General features: G+C 31.5%; 3 protein-coding genes across 4 annotated transcripts; all 3 read right to left on the reverse strand.

The window, feature by feature from the left end:
- Positions 1 to 221: 221 nt before the first annotated feature.
- Positions 222 to 5,401, reverse strand: LOC107960271 (lecithin-cholesterol acyltransferase-like 4). The gene is made up of 11 exons (XM_016896580.2): positions 4,936 to 5,401; positions 4,561 to 4,652; positions 3,830 to 3,948; positions 3,588 to 3,723; positions 3,419 to 3,470; positions 3,079 to 3,179; positions 2,031 to 2,213; positions 1,782 to 1,939; positions 1,636 to 1,690; positions 1,503 to 1,556; positions 222 to 843 (listed from the first exon to the last, which is right to left on the reverse strand). Exons 1-11 carry the CDS (start codon positions 5,174 to 5,176, stop codon positions 418 to 420), a joined length of 1,617 nt encoding a protein of 538 aa, XP_016752069.1. The 5' UTR covers positions 5,177 to 5,401; the 3' UTR covers positions 222 to 417.
- Positions 5,402 to 9,544: 4,143 nt separating this feature from the next.
- On the reverse strand, positions 9,545 to 11,815 carry LOC107960270 (uncharacterized). Its single transcript, XM_016896579.2, has 3 exons — positions 11,478 to 11,815; positions 11,330 to 11,395; positions 9,545 to 10,167 (listed from the first exon to the last, which is right to left on the reverse strand). Exons 1-3 carry the CDS (start codon positions 11,649 to 11,651, stop codon positions 9,775 to 9,777), a joined length of 633 nt encoding a protein of 210 aa, XP_016752068.2. The 5' UTR covers positions 11,652 to 11,815; the 3' UTR covers positions 9,545 to 9,774.
- A 1,879-nt stretch (positions 11,816 to 13,694) lies between these two features.
- On the reverse strand, positions 13,695 to 17,665 carry LOC107960269 (putative hydrolase C777.06c). 2 transcript variants are annotated; one of them, XR_001701118.2, is made up of 11 exons: positions 17,339 to 17,632; positions 17,029 to 17,164; positions 16,671 to 16,798; positions 16,258 to 16,405; positions 16,072 to 16,177; positions 15,469 to 15,527; positions 14,890 to 14,925; positions 14,672 to 14,781; positions 14,489 to 14,550; positions 14,137 to 14,203; positions 13,695 to 13,966 (listed from the first exon to the last, which is right to left on the reverse strand). XR_001701118.2 is itself a non-coding variant. In XM_016896578.2 (10 exons), the coding sequence occupies exons 1-9, from the start codon at positions 17,545 to 17,547 to the stop codon at positions 14,493 to 14,495; spliced, it is 990 nt and encodes a 329-aa protein (XP_016752067.2). In that variant the 5' UTR covers positions 17,548 to 17,665; the 3' UTR covers positions 13,695 to 13,966; positions 14,489 to 14,492. The 2 variants fall into 2 exon arrangements, 1 of the variants encoding a protein (XP_016752067.2); XM_016896578.2 differs by lacking the exon at positions 14,137 to 14,203 and having other exon boundaries at positions 17,339 to 17,665.
- Positions 17,666 to 19,599: the final 1,934 nt, after the last annotated feature.

The raw sequence follows: 19,599 nt of genomic DNA on the forward strand, positions 1-19,599 counted from the left end.
TGTGCAACCATTGAAGACAAAATGTGTAATTGTATAAATTAGAAAAAGACTAACCAAAAGTGACCAAAACAGAAACGATCGTTAGTGACGAAATTGAAAATTTGTATAGTTTAGTGACCAAAACAAAAACACACTAATAGTTGGATGACTAATTCTATAGTTCACCCTATATATTTATAGTTTTTAACAAGCCTAAAATCAAACTTTTTATCATTTTTAAGTGGCCAAACTGCAATTTTACCATGTATTAAGCAAATTATTATCATTATAATTATATAACATGGATACTTACAATTACAAACGCATTAAACAATTTTACACCATTGAAGGACACACCATGTTCATAGTTCAAGGTCATGAACACTTAAATATATATACAAGAGTTACAGAGAAATTCGCTTTCATGGAGTCCGATCTCTATGCATCAACGGACACACTTATGGCATTTAGCTCGACATGTTGCTTACCCTCGTTTTGTGGATGAACAATGACGGTTGCATGAGCTTCGGACCTCAAGGAGTGTTTATTACTTCCCCCTTGCGAAACAGAAATCGAACTGACGAGTGGTTTTCTACTACTAACTGTGTCATCGAGATCGTCTTGATCTTTGGTGACAATCTCCCATTCCTCTTTGAGTGAAGTAACTTGTAAGCCTTTCTCATGGTGACTTTCCATCTCGAATGCTGTCGGTAAAATAACATAATCGTTTATTGGGTTGTAGAAAGGGTCCGGTTCACCAGCCCTCAACCAGTCCTTGAGGATTCGGAAGACGTGAGGTTCACAAAGAATTCCCCGGTGCTCACCGGGGACTGCAACCCTTGCTTCTGCATGGAGTCCATCTGCCTGAAAAGTAACAAGAAAGAAATCGAGTCAGAGATGCCGCTGTTCCATTCATGCAATACAGAACGAGATTACTATTCAAAACGAATAGTTCGACATGCAATAATCACAAGAACTAATAATGGCTTCATCATCTAATTCTGAATATAACTTCACATAAATCAACCGTTCTCCATGAGTTCTTAGAAGTTAATGGAGTGTTATAGAGTAAAAGTACTATGGATACCCTTGTACTAAGAGTCGGATTGCATTTTGCCCCTTACACTAAAATAATGGGCAAATTAATCTCCGTACATTAGATCAAAGAGTAAACTGGTCTTTCAGTTAAAATTACACCATTTTTATTGTTAAAAACTAAATAAGGTACATGAGGCACAACATGTGTAACTGTTCGGTTATTTCATCAGTCACGCCAGTTTTTATCAGTAGAAATGAATAAAATTTTAATAAAGATGACCAATTTGCTTTTTGTTCTAACATTCAAGGAATGATTTACCCTTTTGTTTTTTGTTTTTTTTAACTAAAGAGGGCAAAATACAATCTAACTCCTAATACAAAAACTTCCATAGTACTTTTACCGGTGTTATAGGCATCATTTGTATTTCGATTACTACGGTAAATAAAAAAATAATAAAAAGATTTACGAAGGGGAGTCGGCTAACCTTAGCTGATTCAGCCGGAACTGTTCCATCACCATCAACGCATATATATTCGGGCTGATAAAGAGAAGAAATTCAGTAATCAAATCTGTAAATACAAAAGTAGTCTCTAGAACTACAGCACAACAAAAATCACCTGAAAAAACCGTAAGTCCTGTATATTCGTGACCGGTGCCTCCTCACTTCCGTAGCTGCAAAATTGTTAAATCAATAAAGTTTGTAACAGAAAACAGAAATAAACATCAAGCAATTTCAAAAGAACATTCGAATAAGAGGGATCACCAAACGCTGTGTGGTGTCTCAAGATTGATCCCGTATATATTGTAGAATTTAACTCCGGAAGGAACCTTAGCGTGAGACAACACCTTTTGAGTCTCTTTAACCCATTTCAAGATTTCCAAATTAAAAGGTAATGGAATCATCTCTCCGTTATAATCGACCTGAAATTACAAAACGCAAGCAAATTGCTTATAACCCTTAATTGAAGAGAATTATTTTTCCGGTTCCGCACAATCAAAGTTCATAGCTTACCGTGTTGCCAGAAAGAGCTTCCTTGAAAATATCAATGCAATTTCCCGGACGATAAGATTCTAGAATAGTTCGAGGATATCCATCACAACCTTCTTTCTCCCTCCATATCTCAAGAAGTGGAATATGTTGCCAATGGAAATGTGGACAAGCCATTAACTCGTATATCGATGGGCACTCAATAAGCTGAATGATGCAGAGCAAGAATAAATAATTTGCTCAAAAAAATGAAGGAAAAATGCAAATACGGGCTGTGTGCACCAAAATGCAAACAAAATCTTCCGTCTAATTAAGGCAACATGGAGTAGGATGAGTTATGACATCGAACTACAGATTAAACTTCATTGAAGATTTAACAAACCCTACCGTATATAATCAGAAATAAGCTTCTATATAACATTCATAAGTGGTGGACATATCGAAAGCAAGTTCATGCCCTCAAGGGCATCTACACCGAAAACAACAGAAGTGTAATTAGAACATAATTGGGTAAACTACACTGGCAGTCACTATTGGTAAGTTTCTTTTTTGGTCAACCAACCATTCGATTTTGTCTTTTTGATCACCAACCATTAAATAGCTAACGGAAAAATGACGTGACAAATTTTAAAATTGACATAATAGCAACTTTAACCCTCAGCATTTATACGTTGTATCAATTTAATCTTGATTCTAAAAAATTTAACCCTCAACATTTACACATTGTGTAATTTTATCTTTTTTTGCAGTTTTGCTTTTTAGGTAAAGGGTCACAAAGAAAAGCAAAACAACAAAAAGAAGACCAAATTACACAATGTGTAAACGTTGAAGGTTAAGTTTTTTAGAATCAAAACCAATTTGACTTAATATATAAATGTTGAGGGTTAAGTTGCTATTTTGCCAATTTTAAAGCTGCCAATTTTCTGCTAGATATTTAATGGTTGGTGACCAAAAAGGAAAAAGTCGAATAGTTGTTGGGTAACCATTTTGTAACTTTTCATAGTTGGGTGACCAAAAAAGAAACTAATAGTTGGGTAACTACCAATGTAGTTTTCCCAACATAATTACATACCAATTGATGCATGCTCCATTTCGAAATGAAAAAGTTCTGTTCCCACCCATCAACAAATGACATTCCGTTTAAAAAGGTAGAAGCAATATATCCAGGTGCACCTGTTGAAAATATTTAAATTACATCTTGATAAGCACTTGAATCAAAAGTAAACCGAACTAACTACTAGATCCTCTCGTTCTTTTTTCGTAAACTGTTGGATTCTTTAGTGGAAATTGAGCGACAGCATGGATAGTGTTTTGGAATTCGGTATAGTACAATTTCCATTGAGGCAATTGATGATTTGAATTGAAACTATTAAATGTCTTGTACTCTACTCAAGTTACAAATGACCACTTACCCCGGAATGGTGCAGCAATTGCAATCCAATTCTTCACGTATTTCTGAAAAACCTGAAGAAGAAAGGCAACAGTATATCACAAAGAGATACGATACTAAACCGTATATTGATACAAGAAAAGTGGAGAAGCAGAGCAAGGAAAATGAAAAAATAGAAAGGAATTCCTTACATCGCTGTGAAGGCCCATGAAACATTTTACCAAAAGGCCGCCCATCGAGTGACTTATGACATTTATCTTCTTCCCTCCTGAAGCTTCGTATACCGACTCTAATTTTGCTGCCAGCCGATCCATTGTTTCTTGCAACCTGAAAGAGAAAACAAATCTAAGAATACAAAGAGAAGCTACCGTACTACTTTAGAAAGAGAAACGATTAACTAATTATTTGGTAACACTATGATTATGATCTTTACCTGTTACTTTGGCGAAAATCATAACCAAACCCAAAGAGCGTTTTCCCTTCTTGGAAACCCCATTTGAGCATTTCAACAATCATATCGTGAAAATAACAAACACAGTCACGTCCGACGATCTTGCACCAAAAGAAAAAGAGTTCATCAAAACCCATCAATGGTTCATATCATCAGGTTGAAATTCCATACGATTAAAGGGTTAGATATGGGTTATCTTAGCATCTCGGAATCAACAAGTCTCATTTTCACTGAGAAAATACATTATGAAGTCTTAACATTAGTTAAGAGCCGGAAAAATCGATTTCTTAAGGTTAAGAAAAACTTCTTTGATCATGCATTACAAGATAGTAAAGAATAGGTGAAAGTACTTGCGGCACTAAATCAAATTAATTCCTCTACTATTAAATGGATCAATTATTTTAATCCTTGTACTATTAAAAAGAAACAAATAAAAAAAATCAGAACAAAGTTAACATTTACTAACTAAAAATGACATAAAAATTATTATTTTCATTTACAATTTAACTTCAAAACAAAATATCTCATCTGCAGAATCATAAAACACTTTAAAAATATAACTCTATTTATCAGGAAATGTTAACTTTGTTAAAATTTGGCCTTTACTTGATTCTTTTTAATAGTATATGACTAAACTAATTTGATTCGAACCTTATAATAGAGGGACCTGCTGGATAAATCCACCGTAAAGAATTATACACACAGAAACATACCATATCAGGGTCCAATACATCAATGGCGCCCAGGCCATATCTTTCTTCAGGGACTCTAATAGTTGCATTTGGATCTAAAGATTCAGTTTTACCTGTTTTCACAACCAATAAAAATCAACAGTTACATAATCACTCCACATAATTTCAAAACAAAATTACTCTCATTAAAAATGAAAATTACACTTAATTCAATGGAAAGTTCTTCAAACAAAATTCAACTAAATATTAGCTAAAAAATCCCAACACGCAATAGTTTATTCCAATGATTATCAAATTAAGATTCCCAAGTTTCTTAAAATTCCCCAAAATACTCAACTATATAAATGTATAATAATATATATACACTTTCAAGTTTCAAAAGTTACACTAAATTACCAGTAGAAGGATCAAAACGAGACCAGAGCTTGGTCCGGAACTTATAATCGGCACCGAGAATCCGGACCCATACCCGTTCTTCTTTACCGTTCTGATCATCCACGGCATTCAAAATCGAGCCGGCGATACCCGGAACTAATAAAACCGGGTCCAAATTCGGGTCAACGTAAGGTTGGGGTTTCTTTATCAGCTTCAACCACATCTCCACCGATTGTACAATATCTTCCAACAACATCGCCATCCCAAATCAAAAACTAATTACAATTTCCCAATTTTTTTTAAATGAAAAAAAGGAAAGAATATCTGATTAAATATTTAAGAAATGTGAAATTTCTATGGGGAAATTGGGAATTTTTTTATTTATTTGAGATTTCGGAGGGGAAAGAGTTTATCACGTAGAGTTAAAAAAGGAGGAAAGACAGAGGAGGCAACAAGCAACCGAGTTTACTTACAGAGCCTAAATAAGGAAGATAATGGAACGCATTTATATTGGTTTAATACAACTTTTAGTCCCTCAACTTGACAACTAGGTCCACTTTGGTACATATACTTTTTTTTTATCACTTCGGTACCTGAACTTGACAACAGGGGCGAAGCCAAAAAATTGTTAGGGAGGGCCGAAATTAAATTCTAATTTTCATGATAATAAAATTACAATTTCACCATTTGAATATCCTATATTTTTATAACTTTTAAAGGATTAAATCAAATTTTATCATTTTTAGGGGTCAAAGTATAATTTTACCTTTATTAATTTAAATTTAAAGGGATCAAATAAAAAATTTTCCATTTTATTGGGGGTTGGGGACTTGCCAGCCCCCCTGGATACACCTTTGCTTGGCAACCAGGTCCATTTTGATTCTATGAACATAGAAAATGTAAAAGTTTGATGAAATCCAAATTCAATGACCAAAATGGACCTAATTGCAAAGTTCAAGTGCCAAAATGAAACTAATTATCAAATTCAGGAGCTAAAAGTTATATTAGCCCATATATATTTGATAAAAAAAATAAGTAATAGTCAAAATATACGAATTCTTTTTTCTTTTGTTTTATTTTGAACAATTATCTTTTCTTTTAAGTTTATCTAAATATTCAGGGCTAATTCTATCAAAAGTCCCCAACTGTTATTGAGAATTTAAATTGGCCCCTAAATATCAAAGTGTTCTAATTGAGTTTTTAAAATATCATTATTGTATCAATCAGGACTTTTCACAAATTTAGGCATTAAGTTCCGTTTAAATATGACATGAATTATATTTAAAACACGTGAATCAAATTATAAAAACGTATATACTTACATCAAGAACAATTTTAATTTGATACGTTAAAGAAAAAGCAAATGCCGATAAAATTTAGAATAGTTATTTTCTTTAATATGTCAAATTCAAACTATCCATTAGGGGTGGTGTCGAGGGGCAAGTAAGGATCCCCCCTCCCAACAAATTTTGTAGTTTAGTCCCTCTAAAATGTAAAGTTTTAAGTTAATATAGTGGTAAATTTTCATTTTCACCTCCAAAAATTTATAATTCAATTTTGTCTCGTAAAAAAAAGGCTCCCCTACTATCCATATAATAGATACTCACCAATTTACAATTGGATCTATGTGTTTGAAATATGTTCTACGTCAGATTTAAGTTGTCATTTAACATCTAGACTAATGGTAAGATTTGATTTTATGATACTAATACTTTGATGACTCAAATAGAATATTTTAAAATTTAGGAGCCAATTAAAGAATCTAAAACGTAATTTGAGGACCCAAAGTGGAATTAATCCCATATTCTTTTTTAAAGTTTACAAGTTACACCTTCATATAACTCTTATTAGAATTAACCATATAAAACATGATTGAACTGATAATCAAAATCATATTTTGACTTAAATCATAAATTTATATATATATATATATATATATAAAAAAGACTTACACATGATATCACTTAAATCATAATAAAATATGCACCGAAAATGTATATGTGTATATATATATGGTAATAAACATTTCAGTCCAAAAAATTGACAATTTTTTCCATCTTTGTCCATATTAGTTTCGGAACTTGGCAAACATGTCCCGATTTGGTCACTAGACTTGAATTGCATTAAGTCATGATGATGTGACACTCTGATATTGTGCCCCTTCATCACTCAAAAATTTTTATTATTTTTTTTAGATTTTATATGATTTTTTAAAAAATTTCAGGTGACGACGTGACACAATATCATAATGTCACTTTATAATATCTTAATGGAATCTAAATTCAGGGATCAAATTGGAGAAATTTTCTAAGTTCAGATGCTAATATGGACCAAAAAAGTCTGAGGACCAAATTGAAAAAAATACAAAATTCAGAGACTAAATTTTAATTCATCATTTGTTCTATTTTAATTATTTGTAACACATGTAGCAGCTACGTACAAATACAATTAAATTTAATTGATTGGTCATACTTTTCAAACACGTCCTCGTCAAAAAAGAAGACAAAAGTAACAAAACCCAAAATGAAGTTATCAACCAAATAATTAAATAATATATAAGGTTAAAATATGCCACCAATCCTTATACTTTGGTCAAATTTAGAATTTAGTCCCTATTTATACAAAATTTTGAAAATTAAGTCATTTGGTTTCTTTTATTCCAAAATTCTAGTTCTATATTTAACATCACTAGTATTTTTCGTCAAATTTTTTTAGCTTGACACGTTGATTAGACTATTTTTATATGACATGATATATGATTGATAGAAAATAAGCACATTTAGTTAATAAATTTTGATAGCAAACACTAACAATGTCGATTATCGAACTAAGATTTTTAAATGGAATAAGTAAGACAATTTATTTTTTAAACTTTTAAAGTATAAGGACTAAATCTCAAATTTTGTTAAAGTACAAGGACTAACATATTTTGACAATATAAAATTAAAAATTTTCAATAAATTTAATTTTAATGGGAAAGAAAGAAATTAGGAATATGATTTTCTTCCCATAATAATTTTGTTTCTTAAAAGTAATAGTTTAGACCCCACTCTTTTTTTAGCAAAAAGAAATTAATAATGAATCTCGCGTGTTGGTCAAATGGTTAGGGTTTTTATCGTCTCAAGTGTGGCTTGGTTTGGGTCGTGCTAATCGCATTGTTGTTAGGGCTTTACCCTCCTCTTGTAATTCACTAAATTTGATGAATTGTTTTGTTGTGCTGGATCAAATCATCTTAAAACTTAAAATTTTATAATAATTTCGAATTTAAGTTAATTTTGAGTTGACGGTTATTTCGAGTTTGGGTCATTTTAGATTTATGTCATTCAAATTTGCCAATTAAGTTTTTCAAGTTCGGATCATTTAAGATCTGCAAGGGCAAATGCAAAAGGGTAGGCAAGATCCTTTGCCCTTCAAAAATGAAAAAGAAATCATTTTAACCCCTTAAAATTATAGATTTATATATGGTAAAATTGCATTTTAACCTCTCAAAATGAAAAAAAAATCATGTTTAGTCCTTTTCAAACATAATAAATTTATAAATAAGTACATGATAAATTTATATTTTGACCTCTCAAAAATTTATAATCCAACCCTTTTAAATTTGCCCATATTGCAATTGATATATCTAAGATTTATTCAAAAGTCGAGCTATTTATCTAAGCTTGAAAATTTGTCTAAATTTTAAGAAAGTTTAGAAAAAAAATTAGACTCGAAAAATGAATTTTAACAAAAAAAGGACTCGTTTAAAATATGAATAAGATTCGAGTTTAAATATTTAAGGGTCGAACGGAACGCTGCCTATTTTTTAAGTTTGTAGTATTTTATACATTACGTAATTTATAATATAAAAAATTAAATCTATGATAACAGATAATGTTATAATGTAAACATTAAAAAAATATAAAGTCATATTTAAAATTTTGGGTGAACTACCTAGTTGGTCACCCAATTTTTTGGGCACTTTTATTTTGGTCATCTAAATAAAAAATACTTACAATTTGGTCATCGCCGTTAGAGAAATTTTTCATTTTAGCCACCCGAATGTTAAATCTCTAATGGCGGCTAATTGTGCATACCACATTTATCATTTTTTCCCATCTTTTTTACCCTCACTACTATTCATCATCTTTTTTCCTCTTCATGCCACCCCCTACTTCCACTGTTCTTCTTCTACCTTTGCTCCCTGCTTCCAACCATTGCATCATTCTGCTTCCATCAATTCTCCTCCATCAATTCTGTAGTAGCAGTGCATTTCAACCAGATTTCCATGGAGGAGAATTGATGGAAGCAAGGAGCAAAGGAAGAAGAAGAATGGTGGAAGTAAGGGGTGGCATGGAGGGGAAGAATATGATGAACAGTGATGAGGGTAAAAACAAAATGGTCAAACATGATGATATGGTGTGCATAGTCAATCGTAATTAGAGATTTAACGTTTAGGTGACTAAAATGAAAAAAATTCTCTAACGACAGTGACCAAATTACAAGTATTTTTATTTAGATGACTAAAATGAAAACACCTAAAAAGTTAAGTGACCAACTAAGTAAATTACCCTTAAAATTTTAATAAATGAAAATTTATTAAAACTATTAAAATAGTATATTTTTAAAAATATATAAACAACACTATAGCTGGATTTAAAACATATTTGAGTTAACCATTCACAAGTATGAGCAGGACAAAATTTCAGGCTCGTATTTCGGACTAAACTAGACTTAGATAAACATAAAGTGTATTAATGTTCACACATGAACCCAATCTAAAATCTATACAAAATTGTCAAAGAAAACATTTTCTTTTAATCCCACATCATATGTTCTTTAATTCTTGATTTCTCCTCCACTTTCTTGTACATAAACAACCTAGAAGATGTCGTACTTCACACTCGGCGAAAACCGATCGAGATACGGCAGCTCCGTTTTCCGGAAATCGGAGGTAAGGATCCACGAATAGCAATGGAGGAGTGATTTCCATACGTAAAGGCAAGCTACCATCGGCATGGTTTGGCATTTCAAGCAAACGCCCGATGTCGCACCATCCATCTTCGAGAAGCGTGACCTGAATAAGGCTAAGTTCGCGTAGGTTACATCTTGTAGTTCACTGAAACACGGCGACGAAATGAGGTTCAAGGAGATTATGTCTCCAGTGGAGAACTTGGCTGCATTTGAGCCCTCTTTTGATTCGCCGGCATATGAATCGAAGAAGCTATGTTGTGTTAAAATAGCCATGCTTGACGTACTTGTTAACATTGATAGCTGAAAAAAGAAATAGAGATTTTGAGTGAGTGCTCAATAGAAGCATTTGAATTTGACTTATTATCTTATCTATCTATTTATTAGGCCTATTCATAGATCGGGTTGGGCCGAGACTTGACAAAAATTTTAGGCTCATTTAATAGGTCTGAGCTTGAAAAATGGGTTTAAAACTTTACTCAATCATAGCTTAGATAAAAATACTAAAACTGGAGCTCGGCCCGAACGACCTGTATTAAGTTTTTTATGTAATTTTTTTAAAAAATATAATACATTAAAAACACTAAAAACATTAAAATAAATATTTCTTTTCAAATCATAGGTGCAACTTAACAAGCAAATGCCTCTAAAATAGTAACAAAATTAACAATAAAATAAGAGATAATAGTGAAATAGCAGCAAAACAGTGAGAAGACAATAATTTTTTTTTCTTTTTGCAAATTTTGGCCGGGCCCAAGTACAAAAAGCCTTTCTCAAGGCTTGACTCATTTTCTAAACATGCCTTATTTTTTTACCCAACCCCATTTTTCGGACTTATATTTTTACCCAAACCCTCTCAATTTTCGAGCAAGTCTTCTGTTATCTATTTTGACTCAAACTCGAAAATAGAACTTAATCAACCTGAAACTGAAATCAACCCAATCCAATTTGAACATAAAAGTCAATAACCCTATACCCGTCAAAACCAAATTTGAATTTATATGATTTACTTGAAGTTTATCCAAACTTGAAATTATACAAATAAATGACCCGAAATAACCCAATCCAAAATGATCCAAACCTAAAATAACCCAACTTGAAAAGCCCAAGTCTTTGAACAAAAATGTGACTCAAATCCCAAAGACATAACTCTAAATTACACCAAACCGAAATGACCAACTCAAAATCAACCTGGACCATGGGGACAGGGGTGGAATGTCATTGGAGTCAAGGGGCCTTGGCATCCCAAAATTTTGAATAATTTTCATTTCGCCCTAAAATTTTCGAAATTTCTCGTTATTCCTCTTGAAATTTATAAAATTTTAACTAAACCCCTCACAATTTTCGGAAATTCTTATTAAACCCCTAAAGTAGCCAAAACTTAATGAAACGTTCTGCCCCATGCAATCAATACTGCAAAAAGAAGAACAAAAAATACAACAGTTGCAGGAGGAATCCATCTTACAAGTGTTTCAATCAAAACTTCTTTGTTTTCAGTAGATTTCTTCAGCCATCCTCCATACCATATGATCTGAAAATACCAATAAAAAAATGAAAATCAAGCAAAACAAACAACAAAAAGGGCATCAAAGAATAAACATAAAAAAGCTTACCAGATTGCCATGGATGCTCTTGAAAATAGAACTTTGAATACAACCCAGATTTTCAGTACGAACGCTGAACCGTTTCAATGATTCAATGAGTTCATCAACAAGAACAACTGTTGGCTTAAATGCAAAAATGGATATATCTATATTTCTGTTATTGAAAGGTACAAAGCAAGACATACTTTTTTTTTTGTTGTTGGGTGATTTTTTTTTTAAACTCTCTTTGTTGTTTATATCTTGAAATGGCGTAGTCGAGGGGTTAGAATAGAAAAAAAAAAGAAAAAAGAAAAAGAAGAAGAAGAATTCAATTGAGTCATGGGGAGTTTGCTTGGTCTACCTTACCCTACTTGCTACGAAATGCAATATATATATTTAAGATTTTTGAAAAAGCAACTAATGAAAACACATGATATTATTAGTCTTCTGTTTTGACTCTTTCTACACTTTCTTATTGTTAAAAAAAAGGTTAAATTACACGAAGGCCCTAAGCTATTAGTAAATTTATGTTTTGATCATTTAGGGTTAATTTATCATTAAGGTTAAAAAGTGATGTGGAAAAGAGATTTTAAAAATGCTTTTGACAAGTTTGAAAGTGTTTTTATCATTACTGTCAAGAATGCTTTTAAAAAGATAAAATGTCGAATTTAGATATGATATTGTAAAGTAAAAGATTTAGTGGGAGGACAAAAGGGTAATTCATGGGTTAAAAGTTGTTTGTTTACTCTTTTTTTTTTGAAATTAAGGTTTGGGTTTAAAAGTGCTTTTCAAACTCAATGGTAAACAAAGCATTAACTTCAGAAAGTTACAAAATATTCATTGAATTATTTGAAAATTTTTATTTAAGTTATTGAACTATTACAAAGTTTTTATTTAAGTCAATTGATTGTTAAGCTTTTTAAGAAAAGAAAAAGTACAACAGCTCTAAACGACGATTGATATGGTGGATCAATATCTATTAACGAATAGAACATACTTTAGATACAAAAATGTTTCATTAAAAATTGACTGTAAAAACTAGAAATGAGAGCTCTTGATTGGTTTAGCGAGTTTAATAGTCTAATGACTTAATTGAAAACTTTGAAATAGTTCAATGATCATTTTGTAACTTTTTAAAGTTAAATGACCAAAACGTAAATCTACTAATAATTTAGTAATAAATTACCCTTAAAACACAACATAGTAAAATTCTCTAAATCACAATTATATTAAGGGTAAACTACAAAAACAGTCACTTTTGTTTTTCTCAAATTATATTTTTAGTCACTTACGTTATCGTTTTGTTACAAAGCGATCACTCTATCGTTAAGCTCCGTTACCTCCCTAACGGCGGTCCTACGTGGCAGTCCAAATGGGTTTTAATTGTCAACTTGGATGTCTTACGTGACAGTCCAAATTGAATTTTATTTAATTAAAAATCTCTTTTCATCCCAACAACTAGACATCCAAGTTGGCATTTAAAACCCATTTGGACTGCCACGTAGGACTTCCGTTAGGGAGGTAACGGATTTTAACAGTAGTCTGACCGTTTCGTAACAAAACGATAACATAAGTGACTAAAATGTAACATTTTAAACATAAGTGACTAAAATGTAATTTGAGGTAAACAAAAGTAACTATTTTTATAGTTTACCCTTATATTAATTAGATGATGGGATAACCACGATCAAGGTGAAAAAAGATTATGTAAAAAATTTATAATAATTTAGTTGAAATATAGAGTTGATAAAGACTTTGATATTTTGGATTCAATTTTTTTTAAAAAAATTTATATAAAAATATTAAAAAGATTTAAAAAATAATAATTTTACAAAGGTTTCTGTTCTTTTTTTTTTACAAAGGGAGCATACATTCAGTTAAATAACAATGTCATGGATTGAAATTTTTAAATAAAAGTAATTTTACAAAAAAAATTTCTCGAATATAGCTGCATACTTTGTCCTATTAATAATTGGTATAAAGAATTATTTTGTAATATTTAATTATTTATTATTATTATTATTATATTTTAACATAGCCAGATGTTATTAATAGCATGGAGACATGAAATAATTATTATTTCAACTTAGATAAGTATTCTAAGTTGAAAATCTGTACAAGATAACATGTCTTAAATTCCAATTCAAATTTGAACCATATATATATATATAAAGACTAGAAATATTGTTTAAAAAAATCACTAACAGTGATACAAAGACAAATAACAGTAGTTATTACCTAATCAAATTATCGAATATGGATATATAATTATACTGATAAAATAAGTTGGAACAATTAAATTTGGACTTTTCTCAATTGTAAAAAAATTATTAAAACGATATCGTTTACTATATAATTTTATGTATATATGATAAAACTCTAAAAACCCGAGCTACTAAAAGCTTCATAAATGATTTTACTTTTAACCATAATCAAATCGCTCTTCTTCTCCCACCAAATTCTATGTGGTATGGAAAACGATGATTTTTTTTTTCTGAGATCATTGCGTAACTATAAACCTGCATAAACCAGAAAAAGTAAGGTTTTCCCTTACCATTTTATGACATACATAGATATATACAGACGCTTGTATGTATGTATGTATGTATGTATGTATGTATGTAAACATGCTTATATATATAGACATGTATAATATATGCACACACATTGCTTTGAAAGCGAAGTTTACCAGGACCCATAACGCACTCGCATATATATACATGTGTATCTATCCATATATGCATATATATATAAACCTGCATAAACAAGAGACAGAGAGAAAGCTATTCATTTTCATATTTGTCTTATTTACGACTTAAATACGATATGCGATCTAATCAAAGTACAAGCAAAGAGCTTCCAGGGAGACACACATGCACATATGCACACACACACACACACACACACACACGTAGATATGCATCTGCTGAGCAAAAAAAATGTATATATACATCCATGGCTTTGAAAGCTAAGTTTACCAGGATGCATGCATATATATATATGTACACAAACATGTATGAGCTTCCAAGGACAATGCTCACCTAATTATAGGTCTATGGGGACCTTCAGACCATCACGTGCAAGTTGGACATGGATTCCTTCCCTGCATACAGTTAAGAAGAATAATGTCAGATATCGGGGGCTTTTTCTTTTGTTCTAACTAAATCTTATGAGAAATTCCAGTAAATTTGTATAACATAAGATTTTGTAAAGTACTAATTTACCTCTCAGACCATTCCATGAGAACCTTATTGTCTTTGTGTTGATCAAAATCATGAGTCATTCCAATTAATAGAGCTCGTTTAGGACATATCCGCTTTAGAGCGTCAAGAGTCTGGAAAACATTAAAAGAGACGGGATATTGATCAGCTTGTGTTGGCCATAAAACATTACTGGAAGATTTTTATATGAAGATCAATTGTTGGAAAAATTTAGAAAAAACCTGAGGTAAGCATAAGTGAACGTTATGGGATCCTTTCTGCCATGCAGAAAACATAAAACATTAGTTCAGAGAAGATATATACAATTAAAAATACAATAAATAATAAAACAGATGAGTAATTTTACTATTGCAGTGTACATTCATCAAAAAAATTTTATGAAAATATCCAAGATAATCAACAAAGGAAAGATCTCAAAATTTTCATAACCATTTAATTAATTTCTATATTCATTATATCTCTATAATAGTAGTTTTGAAGTTTCTGAAAATCGAGTTAATACTGATAACTTTTTCAGGACTTACAATTAAATAAGCCACCATTTGTAACCCAAAAGCAAATCCACACATGGCCTTTCAACCATGTTAAACAATAACCTATGGTACAACACAGTGATGTAACATGAAAGAACATAATATGCACAGCAGCACATACATAGATGCAGATAGGTTATGAATGAATCAGCATGGATTAAAATTGTCTTTTTGAATTTTTCTAATTCCAGACAATTCACTAACAAGAAAAAATGAAGAAAAGTATTCAACAACTGTGAAAAAGAAAGAAGCAAGGGAGTAACACACCTTGTACAAACAATCCACTATCAGAAGATCCAATTGCCCACTGCCGCTTTTGGAAATAACTGTAAACATAATATTCTGATCAAACACAATTCATGACATAACATATTTTACCATGAAAACAAAAATCACAAACAAACAATTCATAAAAGTGAGAAAACATGTGCTTTCTTTTCACCAAGTTGCACTCAATATCAAGAGGTCAGAGTAAATGCGTAACGAGATGATCCCAAGCTATCTTATCTTTTGAATTTTTAGTCAAGTCATAAAGAGGTTTCCTGTTTGTGAACTGTGCAGAGAAGCACTTTCATTAAGGTTGACAATAATCTGTCTCAAGTGACAGAAAAAAAGGATTTGAGTAAAATATTAAAACAAATGCTTGAAGGGCTCTTCAATTGTTGAGTAATGAGGAAAATCCCATAAACATATATTCCAACAACTTTAACATTGACAAGCTACTAAAAGTAACATTGACAAGCTACTAAAAGTAACATGTAGAAAATAGAAGTGTCCCCACCACATTTAACATCACAAGAAGGAGAAAAAATGTATACAAGGTGTAAATGCATGTGCGCCAACAAGAAAAGGAGCAAAAGCAACACCTACCATACTCTGTGTTTGAAGGAAAACGTGAGACATCAGAAATATAAGCCACTTTAGACTTTTCACCAAAAAGAAAACCTAAACAAATATAATCTTCTCCATGCATCACCTGCATCAAAAGTATGATTAAACACTTAGGCATAAACGATATGGTGGAAACTAGATACTATCTTAAGAAAGCATACTAACTGGCAAAGGAACAAATTTTAGTCCTGAAGCAACAAATGGTTTGTCATAGTCTTCCTCAATTATCCTCCAGTCAAGTTGTGCCACCCGCCTTACTTCTTGGCCTTCTCTAAGTTTCTTCTGAACCAAATATGGAAATTTTGCAGCAACGCTGTTTAGGGACATACAAAGTAAACATCATCCAACATTGCTATAGACATCATAAACCCAAAACAGATCCTTTTTGCTATTGATAGCTTGCTTGGGAAATAAGCTTCAATTTTGTATAGCCTACTTAAAAGCATGTTAAATCAGTAGCCTCTCACATTATAAAAAACATGTGAAACAACAGATGTCTTGATAATGAATCAGCATAACAAGCAATTTGTAGGCTATGATCAATGACCCCATGAATAATAAAAAACCCCATATTATACCTATCCATCGTGTATTGAGTTAGGTAAATTGCAGTGGGATCGATATCATTCGTAGGACTATGTGGTTGCACAACACGTATATCATCCAGACCAAGAACTGCATCAGCATGTTCATGAGTCAAAACAATCTGCAGTTCATACAGTAATCAGTACTAGTTTTGGAATTCCATTCATAAACAGAAGAGATTATATTCGTAAAGAGAAAAAAAAAGAAGCACAATGCCATCATATACATCAACAAACTCGCTATAAATCCTATAAAAAAAACATGAGAACAAATAAAACCAAACTTAAATACTAACTGTTATCCCAAGTTACTACAAAAAAATAAACATAAAACAAGGGGAATTCAACTCACGGAATCGATTCGAGGAATCTTGTGGAAAGTAAACCATCGCAAAACTTGCTCCTTGAATGTCTTCCCAACATCAATTATAATATAATTATGCATACCATTGGTCGAACAATAATCTATAAGCAAAGATGTATTACACCTGAAACAAATAAAATAACATAAAGCTAAAATCTTTTAAGAAACTAACCCGAAAAATATCAAATTACGCACAAAAAAAGCTCGGAAAAAGTTCAAATCTACGATAAACATATATATAGAGAGAAATTGTATGGACGATTAAATTTAAGCAAAAAAAAGGCGAAAAAAAAGGAACCTGTAATTAGGGTTATGTTCGGGAGGGATAGAGAGGGATTGAGAACAAACGTGACAAGGAGGATCGGAGGGCTGGATCAAGCACATTGCGTTCGGAACGGCACTGGAGCAACCTGTTCCAAGGAAAATCAACGCCGATCCATCGCCGACGCGGCGGCGATCATCGCCGGCCACATTATTCCCGTTTTGGAGCGGCTTTTGGTTCTCCATTTTTTTTTATTGGTTTTTCTTTTGAAATATTTTCAATGCTTCAATAGAGAAAAGATGGAAATTTCTTTTTGGCGTAAAGGGGAGGAAGAGGGAATTATACGAAAGGTAAAGGGTATTTATAGGGAAGATATCGCCCGCAAATTGTTAACGGCTCTGTTCATTGTATTACCGCCACGTGGCGGAATTTTTAAATTTACCGACAGATGTGATGTTTCTATTTTTAAAATAATAAACGAAAATATTATTTTTAAAAGGTTTTATTATCCTCTAACAAAATCAAATAAATTTTCAAACTTTTTTTTTATTTTTTTTAATTCCAGGTTTCATTATCTTCTGACAAAATCAAATATTTTATAAAATTCAATTTCTTTTTAAATTTAATTACATCCTTTTATCGAAATTCAAAAGGTAAAAATTAGATAAGAAAAATAATATTTAAAAAGAAAGATGATAGAACTCAACTCGAAAAAGGATTGTAAGTAGGTGAAAAATTAAAATTCATAATGAAAATGTTGATGTGACATTAAAAAACTATTAGAAAAGGGATACAGATAACGTGGCGTCACTGTTTTATACAATCCTTTCCCAACTCAAAAACCTAGAAGAGGATTAGATTTTTTTTATTTAAAAAAAACTGATAAAATGTTTGTTTTCTTGGCATTTTGTTAAAATATGTTTTAAGTCTATGTACTTTTCGTAAATTTGAAATTTAATTTCTATACTTTTTAAAATTCACAATTTAAGTTCAATTATTAATGCAGCCTTAAAATTCATCTGTCAAATTCGCCAGTGTAACATTTAGCAATTAAAAGGATACTCACTTCATGGTCGTGTAATAAAAATATAACGTTGTAATGAATCTGAATTTAACAGAAAAACTTTAATGATGTTAACAATTAGACTTAAGAAACTAAATTTCTAAGAATAAAAGTAAAACTAAATTTTATATATACGAAGACTATCAAGACTTAGAGCACGTTTTAACTTTTCTTTTGTTACAAAATTTTATTGGATTTTAAAGATACAAAACGTGAACTAGTTTTTATACCCGTGCGATACAAAGGTTTTAATGTATTTTAACATTATTTGAGAAATAAAACTAGTGATAAAAATGTATAAAATGTATAGGATGGGAAATGTGGCAAATGTGGCATTTTAGTATTTTTATTTTTGGCAAATGTGGCAAGAGTCTCCTTATATTTTTTTCTGTGTTAAGATATGTGGTAAGTTAAAAAAAATGTTTGGTCAGTAAGTCACCTGTGAGCTTATCATTTTGGGATGACCATCCAGACATCAGATGACCTGATCTTCATCAGAAGTGTGAAAATGTTGGTCACCAACATCATGTGGGTTTAATTATTTTATCTTATCAAGTCAGAATGAATGATAGGGTCTATCTTGCCCCAAATATCCTTGTTCAGTCGAAGATATCTCCCCATGTGGTCCGTAATGATAGTTAGATGGCAAGTTCAACATGTTAACACAATCTTACATGGGAACTCTATGGGAACCCTGCCTATAAATACCTCCAGGAACAACGAAGAGGGATTGACCTTTCAAGAATACTAAGGCCTATTCGGGAATGCTTTTAGAAGCGTAAAAGCACTTTTAGATAACTGAAGCAATCCCAAACAAATTGCTTTTTTTAACTAAAAGCACTCTCAAGAAGTGCTAATTGACCCAAATGGAGAAGTTGGTATCAAATGCAGTGCCTGTTGGCTTTGGCTGTTTGGGGGTGAAAAATATAATTTTACCTTTATTAATTTACTCTTGTCTACTCAAATGCAAAGTGAAGTAATGTAAGCCTTTATTCAAGCATAGCTTTGGGGTGTATTTGCAAAATATCAACTGTTGTTAAGCCATTTTTTAGACCTTTGTTTCAATAAAAAAAATTGCAGAGCAAGTTGCTGAAGGTATGAGCTTAAAAACTTTGGTAAATTTTGAAAATTTTGATTCGAATGATGAGTTTTTTTTTTTTTGTTCTTATCTATGACTCTTTGATGCAATTTGAGATTCAAGACTCAGTTTTCCACACCAACTAGATGGTAAATT

The sequence above is a fragment of the Gossypium hirsutum genome, chromosome D06, assembly GCF_007990345.1.
Source record: "Gossypium hirsutum isolate 1008001.06 chromosome D06, Gossypium_hirsutum_v2.1, whole genome shotgun sequence".
NCBI classification, from domain to species: Eukaryota; Viridiplantae; Streptophyta; class Magnoliopsida; order Malvales; family Malvaceae; genus Gossypium; species Gossypium hirsutum.

Bases quoted from the DNA above. Each gene is read 5' to 3' on its own strand.
- LOC107960271 (XM_016896580.2), bottom strand. From the start codon at position 5,176: ATGGCGATGTTGTTGGAAGATATTGTACAATCGGTGGAGATGTGGTTG. The intron at 2,214-3,078 runs GTATGTAATTAT...TGCATCATTCAG, and splicing joins AATGGAGCATGCATCAATTG to CTTATTGAGTGCCCATCGAT. The intron at 844-1,502 runs GTTAGCCGACTC...GTTACTTTTCAG, and splicing joins TTCCGGCTGAATCAGCTAAG to GCAGATGGACTCCATGCAGA.
- LOC107960269 (XM_016896578.2), bottom strand. From the start codon at position 17,547: ATGGAGAACCAAAAGCCGCTCCAAAACGGGAATAATGTGGCCGGCGAT. The intron at 16,406-16,670 runs GTATAATATGGG...GTCCCTAAACAG, and splicing joins ACTCAATACACGATGGATAG to CGTTGCTGCAAAATTTCCAT. The intron at 16,178-16,257 runs GTTAGTATGCTT...CTTTTGATGCAG, and splicing joins TAAAATTTGTTCCTTTGCCA to GTGATGCATGGAGAAGATTA.
- LOC107960270 (XM_016896579.2), bottom strand. From the start codon at position 11,651: ATGTCTTGCTTTGTACCTTTCAATAACAGAAATATAGATATATCCATT. The intron at 11,396-11,477 runs GTAAGCTTTTTT...TGGTATTTTCAG, and splicing joins AGAGCATCCATGGCAATCTG to ATCATATGGTATGGAGGATG. The intron at 10,168-11,329 runs GTAAGATGGATT...TTCTTTTTTCAG, and splicing joins AAGTTTTGATTGAAACACTT to CTATCAATGTTAACAAGTAC.